Below are 26,050 nucleotides of genomic sequence, written 5' to 3'. Positions count from 1 at the left end.
AACAGAAGTAATGAATCAGGAAGACAGAATTTTCTCCCTGCACCTGTGTGTATCCTCATCTACTTACTTCTTTTAAATTAAAAAAAAATTTACATGTATTTGCTCACTTCACACTTATTAAGTAACATTACTACAACTTCTTACAATATTTCTCAGTGATCCCTCTTACAGAACTACAATAGTTGAAAGAAAATACATCTCAGAAAAAAAAAATCCCTATTCATGTAGATATGGAAAGCAACAGATAAACATGAGAATATCTTGAACCTCAATTCTGAGCTTATCTCAAGAAGAAATATCTCAATTTAATATGGCATTTGCATAATACAGTATACAGATTATAACAAAATTCTGCTTTACATGAAGGGCATACTCTTAAAAACATAATGTGTTCTTTAGCTAACCATGCCCACTCTCAATTTTGTCTTCCCTTTCTTTTTTTAAGCTGGAATGGGTGTATAATGTGTCCAATAAGCCGCTTAATGCATCACTGTTCCTAAAAAGATTGAGGACATCCATAAAAAGCACTGATTTTGAACGTTACCTATCTGAAAGGAAATTCAGAAAATTACCGGTAATAAATTAACAAAAAATAAGCACACACACACGTACTCACCTTATCCCTAATGTGAATGTTAGTTAAGTATTCAGATGGAACATGGAAGTCTAAAAAAGAATCGGAATTGATGCAACTATTAAGACACGTAAATGAATATAATTTGCAAATATTAATATTGAATTAAATAGTTATTTCTCTCTTACCTATGTCTTGAGGTCGACAAGGTGATGATGCCCAGGGTGATGCAAATTTGGGATAAAGATTTCTGAAGAAAAATAAAAGCACAAATTTATCAAAATTAAAAATAAAAATCAAACCAAACAAACAATCCCCACAACCAAGCTCGCAAACCTAAAACCCATATCACACAACCAAAACTACTACATGGGGTGAGAAGGAAGGAGAAGAGGAAATTTCCAGCCCACTTTCCTAACATAGTTACATTTATTCATTTTCTTTCTAATACGTGAAGTAAGATTGCATTTAAACTGCCACAGGAATCTAACAAGGCCAAGATTTCCTTTTTAATCTACCATTCCCTTAACTTAGGTGCCAGGGATCCCAACCCTTTTTAGGGATCCAATTTTACACAGGGTTTCAATTTGCATAGGAACAGCTGCCACAAGCCTGGTGGGTTCTGATTTATTAGCCTCTGATTTAAAAGGTGAGGAAAAGCTTATACTGGTAGATATTATTTTTTTTTAAACTACCCAGTAAAGATTTTAGTCATCTTCTAAATTTCAGTGATGACAAGTAAATTGAATCCCAGCACAACATGAACATAAGTTTATTATGATTTAATATTTTTCTTTCATATAAATTTTGCTAACATATATTAAACTAATGGCTCCATTTTTTTTTTAATAAAGAGAAAATGATGAACCTTCCAACTCTACTACAATGACCAATGTACTGAGGAATGAGTTTTCTAATTAACAGTTAAAGACGTGAAAAAAAGGACTGAACAAAATGTACTTTTGGCAGATAGCTACAGCCTGCTTTTAATTATCCATGATAGCATGCTATTATAGCAAGTTTTGTAAATGAAACTTGAGTATGGTACACCCTACCAAATCCCTGCTTCCTTCTTGTCAAGGGCCTGATAATTACTATTTAAATTAAAAACAAAACAAAACAAAAAAACCCCAAAAAAACACCAAACCACAATCGGAAACCTACCAAATGACCTGAACACAACCAACTACCAGCTGAGCTATATGGGGAAAAAAACTACACTGATAAAGTGGTGTCAATCTTACACTAGGGTAGTTAATCCTACTATTAGCAAAAACTTATGCTTTAGAGCCTGAAGGAAGATTTCAGTGGCAAAATCTGCAGATGTTGAAAATAACTAAACCACTCCTTCTACTGAAAGCATGGATAGGCATTGCCCCAAGGAGAGGAGCGTCCTGCAAGTCCATCACCTCGTGCGTGCCCTAGAGGTTTTGTTTCCTAGGGCAGAGAATTCAGGATTTTACATCCTTGGGAGTGCACCTCCACATGCAATAAAAACTGAAGCATTTGTGCACAGTGTTCCCTCTATGATACAAACAAAACTCTACTAATTTAACATTTTTCAAGAAGGTATCGGACAGCCTACAGTCTATTTGATGAATATTTCAGAAAGCTTCAGAACATGAACAAACAGCTACATAATCTCTAAAGAATTAAATATAGTAATGCCGTATTTTTTAATTTTTGTTTATGTAGAATTTTAAATTATCCTAAGGAATTAGAAGCATATTTCTTAACAAAGAAATACAGGACTGTACAGGTAATACATAATCATTCTTTCAACAACCAAAATAAATCTTAACATACCTGCATGGAAAAATCTATATAAAACTAGGAGTTAGAAGGGTTAATTCAAAATTTAGAGATACAGATAGAATTCTAATTTTTTTTTCTAATAGCACATTTATTGTGCAAAGCGTTTAAGTCAGACAGGTATCTTTACCGTGAGAAGTAGCTCACAAGGCAGAAAATTTCAGCTTTCCACATGTGAAATGCTTTTAGTTTTTCAAACAACAATTCATAAAGGAAGCAAAGGATGTTTAACATAAGGCAAGATGGCAGGCCAGACACTGAGGACTGCACAGGCTGTTTGCAAATCTTTTCTGTAGTATAAAATAAAACCAGCTTTCTGATACAGAACTGTCTGGATAAAATACTAACCCTACCCCCTCCAAGACCCTTAATACCCTGTACAGAGAAATAAACTGTTAAAAGCTTTTAAAAAGCCAGCTATTTACAGCATACCTGCTAAGGAAAAGCAGCAGCATATGCCAGGTATATATACTGCTTATGTACAAAGACACACTAATAATTTGGATGCTGTATTCAGGAGCTGCGTAACACAGCTACAAGTCATCACATCATCAAAGCATGTTTCGTACCCCTCTGTAACGAGGTACCAGTTTTATGTAGACTCTCCAATAGGTATGTTAAGCTTAAGCTTTGTGTTAAGTCATTAAAACTAATGAATAACATTGAATAAAAAACATCAAATAGTATCACTAAAAGTAGTATCACTACTATTATTCTGCCTGCCAACATCTAGAGAAAGTAGCTATGTAACCAAATGACATAACTGGATTCCACCTGTGTCTAGGCACAGCTCAAGAATTCAGAGACTGATGTACTTGAGATTATTTTAATGAACAAAGGCGTTCTACTTTCAGCTGATCATCCTCAAATTATGTTTAAGCAATCTGTACTGAGAACAGCAAATTACTTCAGTATCATGTAGATCCAGGAGACCCATCTCCCAGTCAGTGCTGTAAGCTCTGGGACTACCAAGGAAAAAGAGCAACCCATAGTCAGTGTAACTGTTCTTTGTGACTTCTCTATGTTGTGGGAGAAGGGGACGGGAGTGGGAAACTACTGGATTCAACGGAGGAGTGATCTGCGAGACTACAAATGAAGAAGATACTACATTAACGTAACGCATTCTGCAAATAACTACAGACAATTGTATTACAAGGCTGACTTTGGATGATTGTTTTGAAATATTTTTAAAAGTGTCAATGGCACAACAATTTGACTAAGTTTTGATGCAAGCTCTACAAAATTTCTAGAAGTGGTAATTTCTAAAAAAGTTACATCTCTAGAAAGAAATATGTAAATTCATGCCAATTATTTCAAGACAGAAAAAATCAGGAGCCATTTTTCCTATGCTTTCCCTCTCAACTTAATATCCACATTCATCTATCTTCCCTGAACTCGTGCATTCAAAGTGCAGCTCCACAGAAATTTGTGAAACATGGGAACCGTGTGTGTGCATGTTGTTTGGTCCTTGTTTCGTTAATATATTATGTGCAAACCTTAAAATGCATACACTACTCTGTCAGTAAGGCTAACACTATGTATATCTCTGCTGAAACAAAATGATAGGAGATTCTCGGGTGAAAGTCAGAGTATCAGAAATTAAATTGCTCTCACAATTACAGTCACCTAGAAGATAGTGGTTTGTCCAAACTGATCTAGGTTCCTTCTATAACTAGTGGAGAAAGAGAGGCAACCTGGGCTCATGATTCACCTCATCTACCTTAAGCACTTACCTCACTGTTAGTGCAGTCGCTAGCTACTCTTCTCCCCACTGCCTCTGCAGGAAGCCTAGATGACTAAACTTAGGTGAACTGAATGACTAGATGTTAACTATAAAACTACATTTTCATTGAAATTAATCTTTGGTGCAGGGTAACACTTGCAGATGCTCTGTTATTACACTAGTATCAATTGAATTTACCACCCAAATTGCTGAGAGTTAAGTGTAGATACCCTGAAGGAATATTATTATTTGAAAAATAACGTATACATGAAATTTATTAACAATACACTATCAACTCCTTGAAGAAAGTCCTAAAGAAGTTAAGAGAATAAGCAAAGCCACTAGGTTTATTCAAAGCTTGCACAGCAAGATCTCAATATGCCTTGAAGCACAATTCTCTTGTTTGTGAAAATTTTATTTTACTGTCATTACGTTTTCAAATTATATTTAGCAAAATATCTTGTGGGTTTGATAGTTGTGTGAGCTAAGCGAGCATATTATTATGAATGACAGCATAATAAAATCAAAACTGAAGACAGTACTGAAAACCAGAAACTTACTCAGGAGAGTTGAGATTGAGACCTAGTGTTGTTAAATCACTTCCTAATGCAAGATGTACCATTCCTGGATCTGTCTCTGCTGCCCTGATGAATGTTAACAAGCCAATCATTCCAAACTGGTCCGTCACCATCCCTTGAGGAATGTTGGTAACCCGACCTGGGCAAGAAGAACAAATTAATTTTCTCCTTTCAAGAAGTGGAGGAATCAACAAGGTGATCTAAATGACTGTCAAAACTTTTAAAGAAGAAAAAGTGGAACGACACATACCATCAGGTAACACCTGGATCCCTTTTTTCTGCTGGTTGTTGTTTTGCGTAGTTGAACTTTTATCTCCAGGAAACTTGGGCCCATCTGTGCTGGATGATGTTTTGCCTGATGTACTCAAATTCTATTAAAAATAATTTCCAGAATTGGTATGATGGAAACAAACCCAAATGGAAAAACCTGTTGACCATACCTTTCAGTCAAGCACTCTAAACCAGTACGTCAAGTCACTCTAATGAATTAGGCACTAAAATAGAACCAAGCTGAAGCTCTTGAGTTCTGTTGACAAACCTTATGTAAAATTTACCACTTCCTGTCATACAGTAAGAGCTATTAATGAGCCTACAGCTTGCAGTCTAAGACAATGAGAAGATATTTTACACCTGAGTTTGAATACACAATGGATATCCCAAGTGCCTGTGACTAGAGGATATTTTGGATTCATCACATCATGTATTTTTCCCCATACAGCCTTGCTCCCGCATAACATTCAATGATGTAGCAACAGATAATAACTCAAGCCAATTTCAGGTGCAAGCAACATACAGTTGGCACATTTGCAGCTACCAGGAAAGAGATGTAAACAATATGCCTGGCAAAAAAATTGTGATTGCACTCCAGGAGCCTGTATACTGACAAAAGATATCTTTGTAACTATTATTTCTTACTCATTATTCTTCTTTAAAACAAGTCTGCAGTAATACAATCTAATCACATTTACTCCCTCCTTCCTTACTGTATTCAACACTAACTGTATCAGAACATTTTCATTTTCAATGGTCTCTATTAAAAGAGCTTGTTCCCTGAGATTGCATTTCCCTATCAAGAATTTTATCCTCAAGTGATATTTACCACCTAACTTTTAGAGGATTTGACAGCTTTGAAGAGAGATGTTATAATGTGTAAATTACTACTACTGATGAGAGGTACCAACAGTGAAAAATGAGCTGGAATTAGTAGAAAAAGAAATTATGAACTGCAAAACTTGAAAAATATATATCAATTCTCAAAAATAAATTTTGAGGTGTTCTTGGAAGTTCCTCCCTGGCCACTCCACAAAATACAAAAGGATACACAAAAGTCACATGAAATTAAGAAAGCAAGGTCATAGTGACTGTTGGGACCAGAAAAGTTCCTGAGAAATTCCATTTACATAGTTATATATGAAATGCTGCTTATGCAAAATTTCTTGTTAATTTAGAGGGGCAAATTTGAAAATCTTACATTACAAATATAGTCACTGCCCATTTTAAGATATAATCATCTAAGTATGAACACTCAGAATAAAAGAGTATTTAAGGTTTACTTACAGATTTATTGTCATCATTACTTGATGTTGGGTCTTTGTAGCTGGAGCCTGGTAATGCTGGAAAATCTTCATTGTGTATTGAAAAGTCCTGGGACTGCTCACTTGCTGGTTTTGTTACCATTCCAACTATCATCAAAATGAAAGCAGGAATAACATTAAATGACTGTTAAGTAAAGAATTTTCTGCTGTTGATCTTGCTTACTGCCCATTTTCATTATGTGCAAGCTGTACAGCAGAAACGGCTTTCAAAAAAGACAGGTAAACCAAAACAAAGCATATTCATTTAAAACATCCACACATATTAGACTAAAGCCTCTTATTTAAGTGTGAGCTGAGAAACACTCTGGGTTAAATTCATAGACACATCCGCTGCTTTAAGAATGAAGCCCAGTACTTTTACCAGGAACAGCACCTGTTTTGCACATCTAAATAATCAACTAATCTTTACAGCCATTATTAAAAGCGGCACTTAAGGAAATCCACTGATGAAGGAAGGATATACTGTTTTTAAGATTATAATACATTTTTCCTCCATCCCCTAATTGCATGAAGAATTTCTTAGCATAATCTCTTTAGAAGCAGGTATTCTTAAAGGATGCCCAGCTAACTTGCAACAGAACATATCACCAATGAAATACTTGCCTGTGACATAAGAACGACTCCTACTTTCAGTATGAAAACTGAAAGCATTTAGCCTGCAACTCTCAGTGCTCTGACCCTAATTTAAAAAAAGTAGGCCAGTCACATTGGAACATGGATTCCGACTACTGAAAAGCAACATTCTCTTTTTTTTTTTTAATGCCAGTTAAAAAAACCAAAACCCAAACCAAAACAAACAAGCAAGAAAACCAACCAAAGAAAAGCCCCCACACCACACACCCAAGGGCAATTACTCTTTGCTTAGAGACAAGAAAACTAAGAGTGATTTGGTTGCAAACAACACTGCACTAGAGGAAGATAAGACAGAAGTAGTCTAGGGCCTATGTTTCAAAAGATTCTTAATAGATGTATAGGATCTAAAATAGTTCAGTAGCTGACAATATATGACTTTCTCTAGTATTCTGAAGATAGAGATCAAAGTTCCTTTATTTTAAGAAAAAAAACACCGAGTTAATCTTGTTTCTGCTGTTCACCCTTTTCATCCAGAGTTATGATTTCTTCCACTGGATGAATAAAACTAATAATGAATTAACTGTGTATTGCATATTCTCATTCTAGCTAAAAAGTTCTTTGAAGTCTAATTTTGCTAAATAAGCTAAGCATGAAGAAAGTATGTCTCTGCTCAGTTTCAAACCTTGTTTTTCTTGATCACAACCAAAAGCACTCTGCATTTTTTGTTGCTGGAGACAGTGCCCACTGCATTTCATATCCCTATTTTTTGACTGTTTCTACCACCATACCCACCCCCTGTATTAAGCAGATGCTCAAGATAACTCTTCAGACAGAGAAATTTCTTTCCTGGTATATCACACAGTCATGCAAACAGCTATGCTAGCACCAAAACAGGGAAATGGGAAGAATTGCAGATTTTTTTTTATGCAGCAGTGCTGCTGAATGTTGAACTCCAGCTCCATGCTGGAAGTACATCTGTGTGGATCTCCTTCCTACTTTCAATCAGTTTTTCATGTAATGGCATCTTTCAGAGACAGACAAAACCTCATATAAACCACAAGACGTATTAGCACTCCGCTCTCAGTGTGACTTTTCATGTCTTCATTTGGGGAAGTGACTTTTCCCTGTGTTTAGGGCCACTTCAGTTTAACTCATTTTGCTCTTTCTCACAGCTATCTTAAGCAGAGGGCCCTGGTTACGCCCAGTCCATGAGGCTACTTTCTCCTGATAATGCAGTATCTACTATTTCTCTCCAATTAAAGTTGGAGATATTTCTGAAAAAACATTAGCTTTTTATCGTTAGAAAACACTGGGTTATTTTTGGTTGGAAATTTGACAAGTGTCACAAAAATAACTTTAGGTTATAAAAGCAACTTTTCAGAGTAGCTGATGCAACATGCACGACAAATCTACGAAAGCAGTAACAAAAAAAAAAGTATTGTGCCTCACGCTAAGCTTACCTGAATTTTTTTCAGACACAAATAATAAGATTTGTATCCACCTTAAAGTTTTTCCTTTTATTATTTTTTTAAGCTGTTCAGCAAGAATTATATAGACACAGACTTGCAATCTGACTGATAATCGTTGATGCTTACAGGTTATTTTTTGAAACCTGATGTTCATCATAAGACTGACAGTGAGCAGTACTACTGCAAGTACTACCAATAAACAGAGAAAATATACAGTATGTTTACAGCTGCTGACTTTTTACACAGTAACACCTCTGGCAATCAAATATTATTTCTAAAATTTACTACTCAGACCTCAAGAGTTCTTGTATACATGCAATTAGACAACAACCTATGGCCTAAGAAATGTCTAGAGTGAGCAGCTTCAGAGTAATCATACTATACAGACTGAAAACCCCAACAACGTCTATTGACAGTGAAACTAAAGCAGATGAGTTCTAATACTTACAAAAGCCTGAGGGGAATCTCCAATCACAGAGATATTGATTATTTATTTTAAAAAATGAGACTTAGGAGCTCAAGTGTCTGGCATTTCTTTTAAAAGACTACCTATTGTCTTATGAACAGCAAAAGGTGAATCAATACTGATTTCATTCAAAGAGCTTTCAAAAGTATAGTCTTACCATAGGGTGCCCTTCCAGCTAAAGGGTTTATTAATGGAGTTGGATTGCCACTTCCTTCCCTTCTGTTTCTGTCTGCTAGTGCTGGAAAATCTGAGAGGTCCAGTCCTGTCACATTTTCACTTCCATCTACAATACAAACAGATGTTTTAAATTCCCTTACATTTTTTACTCAAAGACTTCATTATGTGCAAGATAAACGTAGGATTTATTTTCTTTCTTCAAGTTCATCTTTTTACTCTTACTGTAATTATTACAAATAACTACAGCCTCTGTGTTATGAGGCTAGCCTAAAGAGCATCAAGATGTTTGGGGTTTGTTTTTAAACAATAGCTAGTCAACAGTATTTAGTAACAAGGTCTACTCATTTTGAATTAAAGACTGCATGCATAAAATACAGGTGACTATCAAAATTACAGTACTAGGATAGGTAGCCTGTTTAAAATTTAAGGAGCTATCAAGAAGAAATTTGAGAGATAATAATAACCCATATTAGCAGCAGCATCAAGGAGCTCTTTTGTCCTTAGATAAGATAAAGCTGAAGCAGCTGTAAAGCCAATGCAGTGCAAGTTACATGGGAACTGTTTTTGATATGCAGCAGAAAATACTATATAGGCAAGGCCAGAGCTGCAGCTCTCTAAAGATGTCACAAGGTCCTAGGGGGTGCCCAAACCCTTCCACTCTGTGATGTCACCAGCACCTCAAGTTGTTTCATATACACAGCCACCTACAGAAACATCAGCAGGGACAAACCTAAGGCATTTATGCACAATGATCTTTTCCCCTCTCTAGTTCATTAAATTCAGGAGAAGTAGTAACTTCCAGAGAAAAATCACAACTGAAACAACCAAATGAAAGGATAACATTATAAACCAGCTGTTCAAAAGGAGATTTCAAAAAAAATGCTTTCCCACTGTTTTTACCCTATATAATGTTTTCGTAGAAAAAGGATAGATCTTTTCTTCTCTGATCCCATTTTCAATTCCATAAGCTATTTTGCATTTCTAACCGACTAGGTATAATCTACAGTCATGTGATGTACAGTGAGTATTCTACAGAATACTTTCGTTTTGTCTTCAAAAGTATTAAAATCCACTGTTATGAAGTAGTAACAGTTTCATAGCACTGCTCTTGGAGCAGCATTTCTGTGGAACAACTGAAAATTATAACAAAGTTGCACTCCAACAGAACAAAGTATTTTCGATTAGACTCTTTTAGTCAAAAAATCTCTCTACTGGACTTTAAGATCAACATTAATCAGAGTAAACTCACCTGTTCCATTAAAAATGTTACTTGATAAGGAGTTATTCATTCCAAATGCCTGATTTCTGTTCATCCCAAATCCAGACATACTGTGAAAAAAATCCAGGAAGTCAGACAAAAGGGTATACATACTTTGTAATTTCCAGTGGAATGCATTAAGGGGAAAAAACCCCTAAGACACCTAAATTATTTCAAGCTTAAGCAACCCACATTAGCCTAAACTCAGCTTTTAATTATTTTCCTTTATACTTCTGAAAACTCTGAGCAGCAGCAGCAGGCACTGCTCAATCAAGACAACTGGAATGACTTCAAAATAACCTAGTTTTTTAATAGCCACTGTGTCTTAAGACATCTGTCAACCAACAAGTTATGACAAACATGATCGTTACTCAGTAATTTCATATAGAAAAATGAAGTAGCAGTAAATGCAATAGTGAAAAGTTAGGCTGCAATCCATTCATTTACAGGTGGGAAGCTGGATCATGGAAGCGATCAAGTTTGTCATGACTCAGTTATAAGCTGAACAGTTAAGGTGTGCAACCATCACCATGTACATATGGCTCTATTATGAGCGTAGGGATGGTCTCTGCCACACAAGGGCACCAGCCAAATTAAAGTCTCACAGAGTCAGGCAAAAATGTTTGAAGACATCTAAATATATAGGACTACTGTGGCTGGAAAGACACCCTCACAAATGATCCACTTCATTCTGTGAGAGTTGGAGATGTTGAGAAGCTCAAAGGTAGGCCCCAGCTGAGTGAAATTCTGAATTTCTGCCCTACGGGAAATCACAACATTCATTTTTTTCCCTGTAACAGGATGGAAGTTGACATGATTTTAGAAGTTTCTGTAAATAAAAATGACAAATTTTTTCCTAGTGGAAGTTTTACCTACACAGACTTTTTCCAGTTACAGATCTGAAGCATTCCAATTTGAAACAGCCCTAAATGCTTCATTTTGGATTGTGACATTAAGAAAGGGAACAGTTAGCCAAGACTGGTCCTGTTCTGCTTTGCTTCCCCAAGGTGGTGTATTTGAAAGACATCCAGATCTTTGACACCTCACGCATCTGAAGAAACACACTGCTGGTATCATCTGTGAATTCTAGACCTGGTGAGAGCACCAACAGGAGACAACTCAATCTTGAGAACATATAACCCAGCCTGATGACAGACAGTATTTCTCATGCAAGGGTTTTTTTTTTTTGGTTTGCTTTTAAAGTAATTAAAAATAACCATGTTAAGAATTTCAGGCATAAGAAATGGATTAGGCCACAAAATGCATACTTCTCTACAATTATTTGTAACCTGTTTTACCAACGTAACTAAGAAAGGGGAAGTGAAGTATTTTTATATTAAAAAACCTAAAAACTTTCATTGCTAAGGCAACCATTCAGAAAACACTTCTCAGAAGTCACATAATTCATGCACCTGTCAAGGAAACACCATAATTTTTTTTTTTCCAAGTATAACTTCAAAATTTTGTTAAATATATCAATTAACAATTGGCTATGTACTACTACTAATCTTCTGTAGGCTAATAAACTGCGGAATAAGAACTTGTCATTGTTCCAGTGATATTTCCTTCTCGACTTGTAAAAGTCGTAGCATCTTGAAAATATGATACACAGTGCAAACAGTAGAAGATGAGGATTTTAATTCAAATGCTCCTACAGACAGGGATTTCATTATCTACCCTACAGCTGAGCAGTATTTAAACAAGTACTTTCTATAAATATATCAATCTCCAAAATCATTGTCCTCTCTATGTAGAGTGTTTAAATATTACTATTTCGACCTTCTGTGATGCTCAAGTTTCAAAAATACCTTAAGATATAAAATTATCTTTTCAAATTATCATCTCCTTTACTTGCTGCTATACATTACAGGAAAGAAAAGGTAAATTCTATGTAATCAGAGGCAAGATACAAAATCTTCTCACACTCCAAGAACATAAACCGGTACTACCAAATCTCTATTGCTGTGATTGAGAAAAGCATTTTTATGCCTGTATCAGTACGAAACTACAGAACTAAATAGCCTGACCAAGTTTCAGATAACCATAACGTTAGTTTTCACCTTCCTTTATCCATTTTGTAAAATACTAGATTGGGTCAGAGGTGGCACCTGACTGCCATGAGCTTGTTTGTGCTCCCTGTAAGAGTCAGTCCTGTAAGGAAGGGCCTGAAGGGAGAAAAAGGATGAAACTGCGAGCAGAGATTCTGAGGTCATAGAATGAAGCCTGGAAAGCAGTCAGCTGTGTGAAGCTGTGACCACACACATTAAATAATTAGAATCAACACATTTTTTACTACAAGTTTATCAGTATGAACTAAGCATAAACATAGCACCAAAACACAGTTAAAGCCCAATGATTTATGATGTTACAGTCTTGCCCAGTTAGAAAAAGAGCAGAAGTGACTGAGAAGCTTTTGGCACCCAAATGAGCACCTTATCCTTAAATGAATGGGAAAGCAGTGTTTTCCATATTATTCCAGAATTTAATGCTAGGTCCCTACTGAATCTGAATCAGTTAACTATTATCCCAGAGTAAATATTGTGTTTTTAAATCTTGCCTTACTTCTTCCCAACCTCATAGATGAATAGTCTTAAAATGGAAACATATACCCAAAAATCAATGTATGTTTCAAAAACTCAGGAACACACAAGAAACATCACATATCTTAAAGAAGCAGCAGCAGAAATTCAGTAGTCAGAAACAGAATTTAACTTAAAGGTCTCACAAAGCTTGTGTGAATATTAAAAGCAGCTTCAAAGTTTATCACCAGGAGACAAGAACACATGAAGCAGCGCTTTTGAGCTTTATTCTAATGGATAAAAATTAGATTTCCAGAGCAGCATTCAAGCATTTCCATGGCTGTACAGGGACGGTCTGACTAAGCAGCCTTACCTGTTCACAGTAAAAGGTTGTCGAGAGGGTTGCTGCTTTGGCATACATATTATGCTTGGAGAGCTTCTGTTGGGGCTGCCTAACCCTGAACTGCTCATGCTGTTTGTCCTGCTGGGAATTCCAATGCCCTGACCAACCTGGGAGTGGTTCATCATATTCCTAGGATTCATAGGCAATATCCCCCTGAAAGAGAAAAACCATCCACAGAGATGAATGTGTACAGTAGTATTTGGTTACTCATTTAGGTTACTAACGTAGGATGGACTCTGAGCTGTTGCAACTTAACTTGTGCTTAGCATCAACACAGCATGTTTGGATTACTCTCTATAATTAATTTAGTTTTAGATTTCTTCAGAAATACCAGATGACCCATTACATACTGATCAAGTCCTTGGTCAGGTTTAGATAAATACTTAAATATTATGCATTTGAAAAGGTGTTACAGCTCTTTTTTTAATGAGCGCTTTAGACCTACTACCTTAATATTCTTATGCAGTGTATGACAGCCATATAAAAATTTTAACTCTACATTTACCAGAACAACCAAAAAACAGCCTCTTACATTCTGAAGCAGAATTTGCCAGCATTTGTCCTTTACATACAAAAAAAAAAAAAAAAAAAAAAAAAAAAAATCAAATACTGTCTTACAGTAAGTCCTATCTTACTGTCTTACAGTATTATTTCCCTAACATAGGCAGCGGTCAATAGAAACTACTTCTTTTTTAATTAATCAGACTGTAAAGTAGGTGAGGCAAAATATGCAGAACATTTAACAAGAGCTCTGCAGAAAGACACAATCGCAGAAATAGCAGCTATCAATAAATACCTGCTCGGAGATGGAGGCGTGTGAAGTGACATTGTTGGTACCCCTGTTGTTGGCGTTACGTGGCTCGGTAACTGAGTGCCTTGTGATAAGCTGCGATTTAACTGAGGGGTATTGTTGCTCATTCCCCTCATTGGAAGGCCTAGTGCACCTATTGAAAAAAAATTCAGAGGGGTGGAGATATAGAGCAATCAGGAACAAAGTCTTCTCCATCAAGTGTAGATGGAAACAATTTATGCTGACAACCTACAAAAAAGTGTAAAGACTGAAGGAAAGTGCAGTGTAAAAACTAACTCCTTGTTTGCATAGTAGAAGCCCAATTATCTCAAATTTAGCCCCATTTCTGTTAAACGTTAGAAAGGCTCTTTAAGGAATTTCTGTATTTGAGTCATAAACAAAATTTTGTTTCTTTTGAGATGCATACTGTAGAGAAAGGTTTTAGTTTGAGTTTTTGATGAGGACATGGAAATCTACAAATTATCTCAAAAAGGCAGCACTTTGAGAAAATTAATAATTGCACTCAAGAAATACATTAATTTCTTTTTAATAAATGGGTATGTTTGGCCAGTATTTAGAACACAGATCTGTGTTGTTAAAAATTAAACAAATCTAATTAAAAAAGAAAGTTATTACTATGTAGTTCACAATAACATTGCTTTTAGGACAACAAAAGCAACTTTTTAGGCCAGTTCTCTGTAAAGTTCAAGTTGCTCCTTTTTGATAACAGAACTTCAGTGTCCATGATCAAGTCAAGCTCAATCTTTTCAGAAAAGAAAGCAAGCAGAATTTTAACTGCCCTCTCTTAGCATTTAAAAATACACAGATTTTTAACATTGTGATCAAAAGTATTTTCTACACAAACAACTGGGTGTGACAGAATAAAGTAAGCACTTCAAGTGAGGTAGAAAAAGAAATCACTAACTCAGAACAGCGAAAGATAACCAGCTGCTGCCCATCTCAAAATGTCCAGCAACTTTATGAAGTTTCTCATCATTCTCACATTGCTTTTTTGTGTTTAGGAAGTTTCAGAATGATGTTCAAAGACAAGAAAAAGTCATTTAGTGCAATGTATCAATAGAAACAAACTTAGCATATAAAATGTGATAGCTATAAGTAACGGTCCCTATTGCTTTGGCATAAGGCTGCTGAAGTGGACTCACAGAACTCAAAACCTTATCTTGCAGACCAAACTAAAGAAAAATGATGATGAATCAGCACTCTCCCATGGTAGTTTACCCCTGCAGAAGAGGTGAATATGCCAGTGTATAACGTGATTAAATACCAAGAATGCAAAGAACGGACATAGCATACGCTCAGGTTATTATCACGGACAAGGTCTGAAGAAACCTCACAGTTGTTTGGCTCCCTCACTTTAAGAACTGCTGTCTGTGTCCTACCCTACAATTTGCAATCCAAAAAGTTTGCAATAACACTCAAAGTTTTAATAGCACTCAAATTTATCTCTATACATTCAGATTAAGAGGTAGTGTGGCTTGCTATAACAAGCTTCCTAAGACTTCATTAAATGCTGATTATATCAAGATGTTCACTGTAAATATTTTGGCAATTTGCTGCATCAGAATAATTTCAATGAGCATAAATATACATTATAAATAATATTTCATGCTGATTAACAACTAGGTGGAATTTTAAAAATAAAATGGTAAAGAAAAAATACATACACTTCCAAACCAGATACAGTACACTGAAAAATGATTACAATATTCAGGTTAATTTTATGCAAGCATTTGTTTCAGCAAAGCCAGTTTTACACTGATGGTTATTACTTGTTGTTGTCTTTCTTTAAACTAGCGTTTTTAATGAGTGGGGCTGTAACAGTGATAGAACTATATTCCTGTGGCTGGCAAGCATGGGCAGTTGAAATATTCACCATAAGAAGAAAAAAAAAATTTTAGAAAAAAAAAAAAATCTTTTTTCTTATGCTTCCTTTTTCCACATTTTTAACTGAGACAAGAGACGGACATGGGCTATATTGGAGGCTGATCAATGAAGTGGCCAATTTCCTGCCTAATAGTTAAGTTTACATTAACTCTTTAACATGACATCTTGCTAAATGACTGACAGCTACCAATCTAGAAGTGGCTAGGCATTATCAGCTTTGTTTTTCCCAGAAGTATTTTAATCATAAGCATTGACTTCAACACAGAAGTTTCTCGCCCCTTTTTCTCAATATTTGGTAGAAACTGAACCCTGATAACATTTACTTTCTAGTTTTTAGCCATATGTGTCTCCACGTTAGGGAGATTATGTCCTAGGCACCACAACCAAGTGAATGAACAATAAAGTTGATGAAAAAAGTTAACCTTAAAAATAAACAACAAATAACTGTGATAAACAGAATGAATAAACTACTTCAGTATCTCTATACAGTTAAGTCTGAAAGGTTCAATCATGCCAGATTCAGGACCCAAAAAGCCAAGAGCCAAACATGACTCTCAGACTGGCCCGAAACTGCTCACATAAATCTCAGTAGCATAATCAAATGCCAGTTTATATTACATGGTCACTCATCAACAGCCACTGAGAGAGTAAAAAAATCACTGTATTTTTTAAACTGTTTGAAGAAAGCTGAAAGAAGTTGTGAAGGCCATGCATCTAGCAGACAAAGCTTTTAGTTTGTCCAGATAAAAAAGTCCAGACTCTCTAAAATACTCTGAAGACACTTTTTCTTAGAATCCAAGTCAGATGAGCTTGGCAAGAAAGTTGCAAACATTCAAAAACTTACAGTGATAAAAGAGAGATGTTCACAAACCCGTTTCACTTCTGTAATTGTATCCAACTCAGATATTCTGAGACACTTTCTGGATGCACCTCTCAGTTACAAGGAGTTTTGGTCCTCTGCACTGGCCCTAAGTTAGGTGGCTAGCGTTACACACTGGGACTGTTGCTCTACAAGTCTTCTATTGCAACAGTATACACAAGACTGGCAGATACAGAAAAAATCTTCAAGGTATGGGAAAGAAAAAAAAGTGGTGCAGAAGGCAATAATCTTACTGGCATAGTTCTTTGCCAAATGTGAGTTGCCAAGCATGTACACAAGATTTAATTTGCTCCTGTAGAGCATGAAATATCAGTTATAATTTAAGATATAATTTCCTTTTATTCCTTACATTTTTGGCTCATTTTGGCCCAGCTCACATTCCTTAGTTTTTTCTTCAGAGTCACAGTTAAAATCACAGATATTCTTTATAGGATAATTATATTTGGATATTTAACAGCTATACAGCATCAATATATGACACTTTGCCTACTAAACACTGCAAAAATGCATACTAAGCAAAGCAAAAACATACCTTAAAAAAAAGACAACAAAACACAAAATAAGGAGACATACTGCCTTTTTTACAATCACCAGAAAACAAAGCCATATGCATGTTCTCTATCCAAAGAGCATGAAACTAGAACGTACTTAGCATAAAATATATATACCATCAATAAAAAGAATTCTTACTTTGTTGCCCGTATAAACTTGCCCCAAACTGAGACAGCTGACCTGATGTTGATGGTGATGCCAGCATCTAAAATGTAAGAAGAAAAGGTTATTGAAGACACAAAGATATTGTGCTAACTTGCTCTGAAAGTTTACAACAGTATATTGTTTTGCCAAGAAACCCGAAACAGCAACTTAAAAGGAGTTTTAAGTCATCAAAAGTTTTAAAAGCTCCCCAAAATATCTGCACAGTAACAACTGTAGCACTGTGTTACATGTCAATAAAAATTCATGATTTTACATGTATAAAAACAGACTTTCTTTTACTTGCGACAAATAGCACAGAGGAAGATCATCTAAAAGCTTTCAGTTTTTCTACCCTTGTAGCTAAGAGACCCATCTTTACCAAAGAAGGAATACTCAGTTATTTAAATCAGATATAGGTTTTTTTCCACCCTGCAAAACATGCATCATACAAGCAGATCAATCCCTGTTCAATGTAATAACAGCAAGTGCAAAGTTTCATATTATCAGTTACAATAGCAAAAGGTGGGAATGAGTGGCTAGGTAGCAGCAGGTATATAGGAACAGATCAGATAAGATTCCAATGTTAAAATTATAATGTACGCCCCTAAGAGCTAGCTTCATACTTGTATACACCATATGAATAGGTAATATGTACGAATGTCAGAAGCAATCCTTCTTGCTCTATTATACCCACTTTAGAGACATCACATATTTCCAGATATTTCCATTAATACATTCTTTGACAACTTTCAGACAAAGTGTGACAAACTAAAGAGACTCTCAAGAAGAGTAAGATCTGAAAAAATAAAATCATGATCTATGAAGAAAGATTTGAGATTTGGGTTTGCATACTCCAAAGAGAAGGCAACTAAGGTAGGGACATGACACCAGACTTCCACTCATTGCTGTAAGAGGAAAAGAATAAATACTCTCCATGCTGCTGCAGAAATGGAAAGTATTAATAAATTTGAGAAACAGGAGATTTAGGTTAAATATTTGGGGAAAAAAAAGCTCTGTGCAGTCTTGAGAACAGTAAGCACTGGGACATCCAGCCCTGGATGTTTTTAAAGAACAGTTAGATGTTCATCAACATTAGATATAGCTGATTGTCCCTTGGAGCAAGAAGAGTTATTAGTTGACCCAATTCAGCTCACAACAGAATATGCTACTCATACTTACTAACCCATGGACAAATGTCTGCTTGTTTAGTGCAGCAGTCTGGACTTGGATTGAATTTTAGGATCGTTTCAAGGAAAGGAATGTCTGGATTCTTAAATGTAAGGGGATTTCAAGCTCTTTCAACTTGAGAGTAAAGAATTCAAATCAAAGTAACTTCTACTGTGATAAATTGCAAATTGCTTTATTGATTTAATCTAGACAGATGTAAAACTCAAACAAACCTTATAAACTGAATCTGCTAGTTGTCTATACTGAGGCCAAATCTGGATGGTAGAAATAAGAAAGAAGACATGCAGGGTAGACACTAAATATCAAAAGTAGCATTCATGACTGTAAATCACAAAGTATTTATGATTTTTGAATACATACAGAAGGCATGAGAAATTACAGCAGGCAATTACTGTAGACCATCAGAAAATGTATCAGAAATATCACCCCCAAATCTTATGTACTGACACATATTTTGAACAAAGTGCACATATTTGATAGTAAGCAACTACAGCAATAAACACCCACACTTGCATACACAAGAGGTTTGAAACACTAAGACAAAAATTTCCTGCAGAAAAAAACCCCAGAAGTAAAATATATGCCAAACTGGACCAAAGTTCTCCTTTCTTAGTGAAGAACTGACTGTGAACAGAAGAACATTTTAAATAACTACCAGTGGCTTCAGCTCAGCACTCGAACAGCAAAGTTCACAGGCCACATCTGCATCAGCAAGTAATGCCACCAGAGAGAAGTGTATTTGTAAAACAAAAAGGTTGGTCCTGCGGGCCTAACGTACATACTGTGTGCTTTTCTAACTAGAGTTAGCCATGACTAAAACACCTAATGCCACCGACTGGTTGCCCGTTAGTGAGTGGAACACGTTTGGTGCACTCCTGGAGCACTTCTTCCAGCCTATTTTGATCCAGAAGGAATCAAATTCATTCACTCCAAGAGTGCTCTGCAACACAAACCAAAGCATGCAGAAGTGGGGACACTTGGGAGACAGACTTCAAAAGCACACTCCCCACCCAAACTAACAAATGGATGTTTGTTAAACATTGATAAAACGAGCTGATAAAGTAGTTTTAAGAAAAGAAAGACAAAGGAAAATGTTGAGGTAAAAAAACATTCAAGTATGACAAGTTGGAAAATCCTAGAACAATGTTGCAAAGTGTGGCAAATTGTAATTTCATGGTGGTGGGGGGAAGAGAGAAGTTATGAGATATCTTCAGAGACAATGACAAGGGCACACAAGCAAAAATAAAAACCCCAAACCAAGCAGACATTGAGATAGAAACAGCAGTCAAAAAGTACTACCAACTTTGGGACAGGTAAGCAAAACAGTTAAGCCAAAAAAGATCCCACAAGAACAGCTGCTCAAGGCATTCAAAAATTGTTGTGATGGCATGGGATATAATAAGCAGAAAATGGTACAAATCTTGGCATAAACCCCTTTTATGTATAATGTTAACTTGGATACAAAGAAAAATAATCAAGAAAAAAAAATCACAGACCTAAGATGTACTAGATTACTTGAAAGAGAGGAAAAAGAATCCCACCTCTTCTACACTGAGTACTACTTGACTTTTTAAATTCAGTTAAAAGAAAAGGAGTGCCAAATAATATTTAATGTATATTAGAAATAGGATTTTCTTTTGAAACATTGCAAAGTAGGTCACATGTATTGTGCCATTTGCTTTTATATGAAAAGTTAATTCCAAAATGACTTGTAGAGAAACCTTTGTAGAAAACCATAATAAAGGCCAAGTATTAAATTCAGTAAGTCTAACAACTAGTCTTAAAGTCATAACATACTGAGAACGTCAAAGATAACAAGCCTGAAGAAGAAATAAGTAAAAGTTTCTGTGGATCTGTTCCAGGCTGATTAAATACAGCATTTCTCAAATCTCATAGAGGAGTATGCTGTACGGGTATCTCACTTATTCTCTCCCTAGTTTTGTAATATGCCAAAAAACTCTCCTCAGTATTAAACACTTTTTTCTGTCATAGGTAAGTAAGAAGCAGTTTAAAATTTTGTCTTCTTTTTCTATTATTTCCATATAATTTAGGTCAACAACAAAACAACTAAATGAGCCAAAACCTTAACCTACACTACCAGGACCTTTATTTGCATTCACAACCTCTGAGGTTGTAGTAGACAACAGTCTACTCAAACTCGGTCTACCAAAGATAATGAAGATTCAAGAGGAACGCTATTAGTAGTATTAAAACATTCCTTCTGGCATTCTGCAATCTTTATTTTATCTGACTGGACTACTAGCCACACAACACACAAAACATAACAACTCTCCGTGAGTGTACTTGCAACGGTGGCTGGAAGTCACTTATGAATTTCTTTTAGTTTACAACAGCCAAAGGTCATGATAAACTTAATAAAAACTAAAGCAGTCTAACGCTTAAGGTCACTAAAGCTTCTTCCAGGTGATAAGATCTTTTGAGCTTTATGCAATTGTGTCAATATTTTAGGAAAAAAAAATGCTCAGAATTATGCCTGTAACAACCTTTGAAAAACAAAACGTACCAAATTACTGAGTCACATCAATGAACAGCATATTCTAGCAGTATATATACATTATCAACTTTTTAAAACAAGTCAAGGAATTGTTAAACAAGCTTCTGACACCTACAGCTTTTGCTACACACATACCAAAAAACCTCCACTCTTCAAACTTTGGCATTTAGGTTTAAATCAATTTGCCAGTGGTTAACAGCTATAAAACCCAGCTGTGAAATAGCATGGGATTTCTGCTTCTATTCCAACCTTGTATGACTGAGCTAGACAGATTGTTTCAATTGGCTTTCCCTGTACATGTCAGCAGACAGAGGGGGCCTAAGATTTGCATCTCCCACAGGACAAGGAGACAACTGAGCAAACAAGACCTTGTGTAACATGAAGGGTGCACTTTATTCTGCTAGCGTACGGAAGGACTGACAGTCAGTACTGGCAGGCTGAAGGACTGAGTTGGTGATAGTCAACTAAGACATGAACATAATTTTATTCACAAATCTCAAATAGTCACAGTGCAGTTCTGATCATGGAAGATTCTGCCTCTAAGCTCAAAACAACTGATGATCCAAGCAGATGGCCCAATTTTTCTGGACTGGTCCACACCAAAAATCAGGAGCCATAACGTGCAATCAGGCAATTTCCTACCCCTAGTGATGAACGAGATTTTACTGTAACTGCTTTTGTTAACTCTTGATGGGTTTACTGCAGCAAGTTCATTTAAGAGTGTCAACAATCTCAAAAAAACAGCCCCAGCAAAATGCTTAAATTTGCCAGAACTGTGAAAAAGCTGCTGCATTTTACAATCCTCCCGGGAGGCTGGTGAACACAGGCTGCAGCCTCCCCGAAAGCAGAGGGAGGTAGTGGGAGGAGACCCAGCAGCAGAGCTGGCTGACAGGGTTCCCGCCTTCCCCCTGCACTGCAGCACCCTGCCTCTTCAAAGCAAATCCCCAACTTACGGCGGGGACAGCTGCCTGTCACCAGAACTGCCACGGTAGCGCACCTCGGCACGACAACACCAAGAAAACTCGGTAAAGCAACACTTCTGCAAAGGCTGCTACATTATGCAGTTACAGCCTGAAGCCACTTTCTTAAACACAAAGCAAGCTGAAGTTAAAATACATCAATCCAATGCTAGAAAGTCAACTAAAAGCAAAACATGTTAGAATAAGTAAGTCTGTGAGTAATATCTGGCCTGATAAATGAAGGTTTTCTCACAGGTGCAAACATCAGCATCATTTTGTATTTGCACTACTTTATTTCTGGTATCTGCCATCTGTGCTGCACTATTTAATAATAAAACAGCTGACCCACAGCCTCAAAAGGAGGAAGTGTTATACTGACATAAAAAATAATAAGTCAAGCCAACAAATAAAAGATTAAAAGAATATATATTTTTCTATAGTCTGCCAGTTTTTTAGTATTATTATTAGTCCTCCTCTAGATTACAAAGCACTTTAATAGTGTTCACAAAATTTACGTTACAAGAAAATATTTCCAAATCTCAAAATCTGAGACCAATAAAGAAATTTTGAAAGCCTTAGATTTGCTGCGTATTATTTGCAAGTGAAAATTGCTACTGACATACGTTACTTGTGAAATACAAACCCAAATGCAATACTGAAAAATAGATGAAATTTTATTCAGTCTTTCAGATTTCATCATTTATGGACGTGGTCTCCAGCCTCCAGTGGCACTTGGGAAGCACACTGAGGTAGGACTGCACTGCAAGCATCACCTTTTGCTTTACAGTTATCCGGAAATTTTTTTATTGTTGGCAACAGTATCTCAAGATCTTAAAGGCAAGATGTTGCCTTTGAATGACAATGACATTACTAACATGAGGTTAATACGGCTATTAAAGTAAAACTGTAAAAACAAAATCTCCCTGTGTAGAGACATTCAGTTCAATGGTACAGTGTATTAATGAGCCAAAAGATGACTGAAGACTCGTTGAAAGCTGCTACCAAAAATGCCATAAGAAATTAAGAACTTGGACAACAAAGCAAATACTTAATTTTAATTAAATAACCAGCTGCATACAAAAAACTAAAAAAGCCACCCACGTACTGTGCATGTAAACCACCAATATTACAATATGTTTAGTGAACTGAATTATTGCGTAAGAAACCATAACCTCCCCCTTCTAGAAGAGACAGAGGATTTTATGCATGGAATTAATCCAGTCCAAGAAACCACTTCAAATGGTACAGCTGACATAAATCAACAATATATAATAGTTTTTTTAAGTGGAGATGCAGTACAACATAGCTTTTAGATAAAGTACAGAAACAACACCTAGCAGTCATTTAGTTCTTCTGTTAAAAAAATCTAAACACAAACTCAACCATAGTGAGAAGTATATACTCTGGTCATCAATAATGAAATTAATTTCTTTGTGACATGATTTTAAATTGTAAAGTAAGTTAAAGTTATTTCGCATCGCTAAGTCAGACACATACTTCTTGCAAACTGTGACAGGAGTATGAAAACCCATTTTCCATCTTTCTCTAAGCAAAATTAGTTTATCAAGTATTGTTTTATTTGATAAACCCATCCGAGTACTAACTTGTAGGTAACACAGTAAAAGGGTGCATTTTGCATTCTAAACTTCTGGGTTTTTCTTCATACTGTATAACTACTATGAAAATGCAAGCTATAAGCAGAATGACACAAGGCTCTGAAAGCGTATACTGCATTAAAGCACAAAAACTCCCTCAATTTGCTTCTAATCTCATACCCTGCAAGTCCTTCCAACTGTTTTCAATTAATGGCATTGCAATTTTCATTTAAAGTCTGTTTTTGTTTATTTTTTTTAAACATAATATGTGCTTACTAAAAGATGCAAAGTATGTTTAATCACTCTCTGGGAAGGTAAAAAGCAACTTTGTTGCTTTGCAACTCACACTTCAAAGAAAAAAAGCTTAAGCCATGTGTTTCACAAAGCAAGCAGAGCAAACCAACCCACTATTCAGTCAAATCTACAGGAATGTTTCCATGCAAAGTAATGCATATGGAAGTATTCATTTTCCATTTATAATTAAAGACATTAATCTATTTTCTCCCAAAAATAACCTTTACTTTTTTTTTTCCTCCACAAATGGATCACAACTATTCAGACTATGAAAAGTTACATTAATGTGAAGTAGCTCTATTCAACAAGCCAGCATTAGCAAGAATGCTGTGAGTGCTTCTGATACAAGAGGATTCCATGGGAATTCTTAAATACTTGCAACTCTATGTGCAGCATCTGAAGTTAAATTATGACTAAGCTAACAAACTCTTGTGCAATGAGTAAGGCAAATGGCAAGCCGGATGCCTTGGGAAACAAGATACCATAGGTTTCCTTAGAATCCTAAAAAACAGCATTAGAAAGTCAGCAATCCACCTGGAACAATGTGGTGTTCAGCAACTCTAAAGCCAAAGCTGTCTCCAGACAACTGATTAAACCCTTCCCACATTTAGTTTCCCAAACTTAGCAAGATTCTGGATCTCTATCTCCATGGTAAGCTAAGTCTCGTTTCAGGGTTTTATCTCTTGTAAAAGTACCACCTCTTTGTAAGACCACATATTTCAAAACACAGTAAGAGGTAAAGGTTCTACAAATTACTTTAACAGAAGTTTTCAGGAGAAGGCTTTGTTAACAGCTTCTGACCACCCCTTTGATGTATCACCACCATCATGCGCATAACAAGACAAATCCACTGACGTCTGCCTTCATGCAAGTGTCTCATGACATGGGAACACCTGAATTTGATCCATCACAGACACATGTCTACTACATCAGGATGGAAGAAACCTCTGGAAAGCAGGCTCCCAGAATCAATAACCCATTTCACTGTGCTCAATATCCAAACCTGAGGACCTCCTACTTCAGGAAAAGTAGTGCCAGGAAGCTAGATTTGTAGTTGCAATGAGCCAAATCTAATCTGCAGGCTAGATCTTACTTGCCCCAGTTGTTAAAATATATTTGACTTCACAAGAAGACACATTTGCAAAGAACTGAGCTGCAAAAGAACATCAGGTCTCAACTGAGAAAGTCCAGAATTAATTAAAACATTAAGATTTTTCAGAGAGGACAATAAGCTCAAAACTAACCCATGAGAAATGCAAATCGGAGAATTATTACTATGTTACTGTGAGCATTTTTTCACCTGTTGAGTAACTGGGAGAGAAAATGAACAGCAAAGCACCAGGCCAAGAAATGGAAAAAGCATTCATTGAAAAAGTTATCCTAACTTTCCTCATAATTTGGGCAGATCTTCACTAAAAAGCATGTCTGACTACTGTCAGATTTATGACTGCAGTTCAGAACAGAAGATGCTCTGATCTTATATTCTCACATAGGCATCTTCAGTGGATTGGGCTAGACTGGTCAAACATTGTAGAGCGCTTCTTACATTCTTATACATGAGAAATCAAAGAAGTTCAGACTGAACAGGTCCCACCTTTTCTCAAAGCTCATTGTCATTTTTTTTGCTCCTTTGAAGACAGTAGATTCAAAAGCACATGAAAGCTTTGAGTTACCAATTTCTACTATTGTCACTCTATCCAAATAAAAATACATGTACCCCAGTCCTCAAAATTATTTTGCTGAGTGCACAGACAGTTCAGTTAAGTTGGAGAAATTGCCCACAAATAAGCTCTGTGATTATTTTGTGGGCACACTGTGCATCTTGTTGTCAATTCAAGTTACAGGACCATATTTGTTTCAAGCCAAATCTTAAACTATTTTCTTAAACTGTTCTAATTTCTTCAAGTTCTATAAAATACCTAATTTCTTCGCCAAAGGATTATTGACCTTGTTATCACGCACTGACCTTAAGTGCGGCAGAATTCATAGAGCATTCATGGATATACTCTGTTCCCTACTTAGCACAGCAAGGTTTGTGAAGACTCAAGGCAAAGCCACTCCTTTAGTAAAAAGGAAGCATT

General features: G+C 36.1%; 1 protein-coding gene across 6 annotated transcripts in view; it reads right to left on the bottom strand.

Annotated features, from left to right (window-relative positions):
* CNOT2 (CCR4-NOT transcription complex subunit 2) overlaps positions 1-26,050 on the bottom strand; it is a 94,072-nt gene that overhangs the window by 9,167 nt on the left and 58,855 nt on the right. For 4 of the 6 annotated variants that reach the window (XM_075723592.1, XM_075723672.1, XM_009493062.2 and 1 more), the window contains 10 exons: positions 17,413-17,479; positions 13,944-14,091; positions 13,118-13,300; positions 10,217-10,296; positions 8,948-9,073; positions 6,245-6,369; positions 4,938-5,058; positions 4,670-4,826; positions 763-824; positions 617-666 (listed from right to left, as the gene is read on the bottom strand). In XM_075723592.1, the coding sequence (XP_075579707.1) occupies positions 617-666; positions 763-824; positions 4,670-4,826; positions 4,938-5,058; positions 6,245-6,369; positions 8,948-9,073; positions 10,217-10,296; positions 13,118-13,300; positions 13,944-14,091; positions 17,413-17,479 (1,119 nt within the window). The remainder of the gene's footprint in view (positions 1-616; positions 667-762; positions 825-4,669; positions 4,827-4,937; positions 5,059-6,244; positions 6,370-8,947; positions 9,074-10,216; positions 10,297-13,117; positions 13,301-13,943; positions 14,092-17,412; positions 17,480-26,050) is intronic. The other 2 variants (XM_075723894.1, XM_075723967.1) reach the window with 2 other exon arrangements.

The sequence above is a fragment of the Pelecanus crispus genome, chromosome 1 (genome assembly GCF_030463565.1).
Source record: "Pelecanus crispus isolate bPelCri1 chromosome 1, bPelCri1.pri, whole genome shotgun sequence".
NCBI classification, from domain to species: domain Eukaryota; kingdom Metazoa; phylum Chordata; class Aves; order Pelecaniformes; family Pelecanidae; genus Pelecanus; species Pelecanus crispus.
The sequence above is the reverse complement of the archived record's forward strand: the minus strand, read 5'-3'. Positions and strand labels throughout refer to the sequence as shown.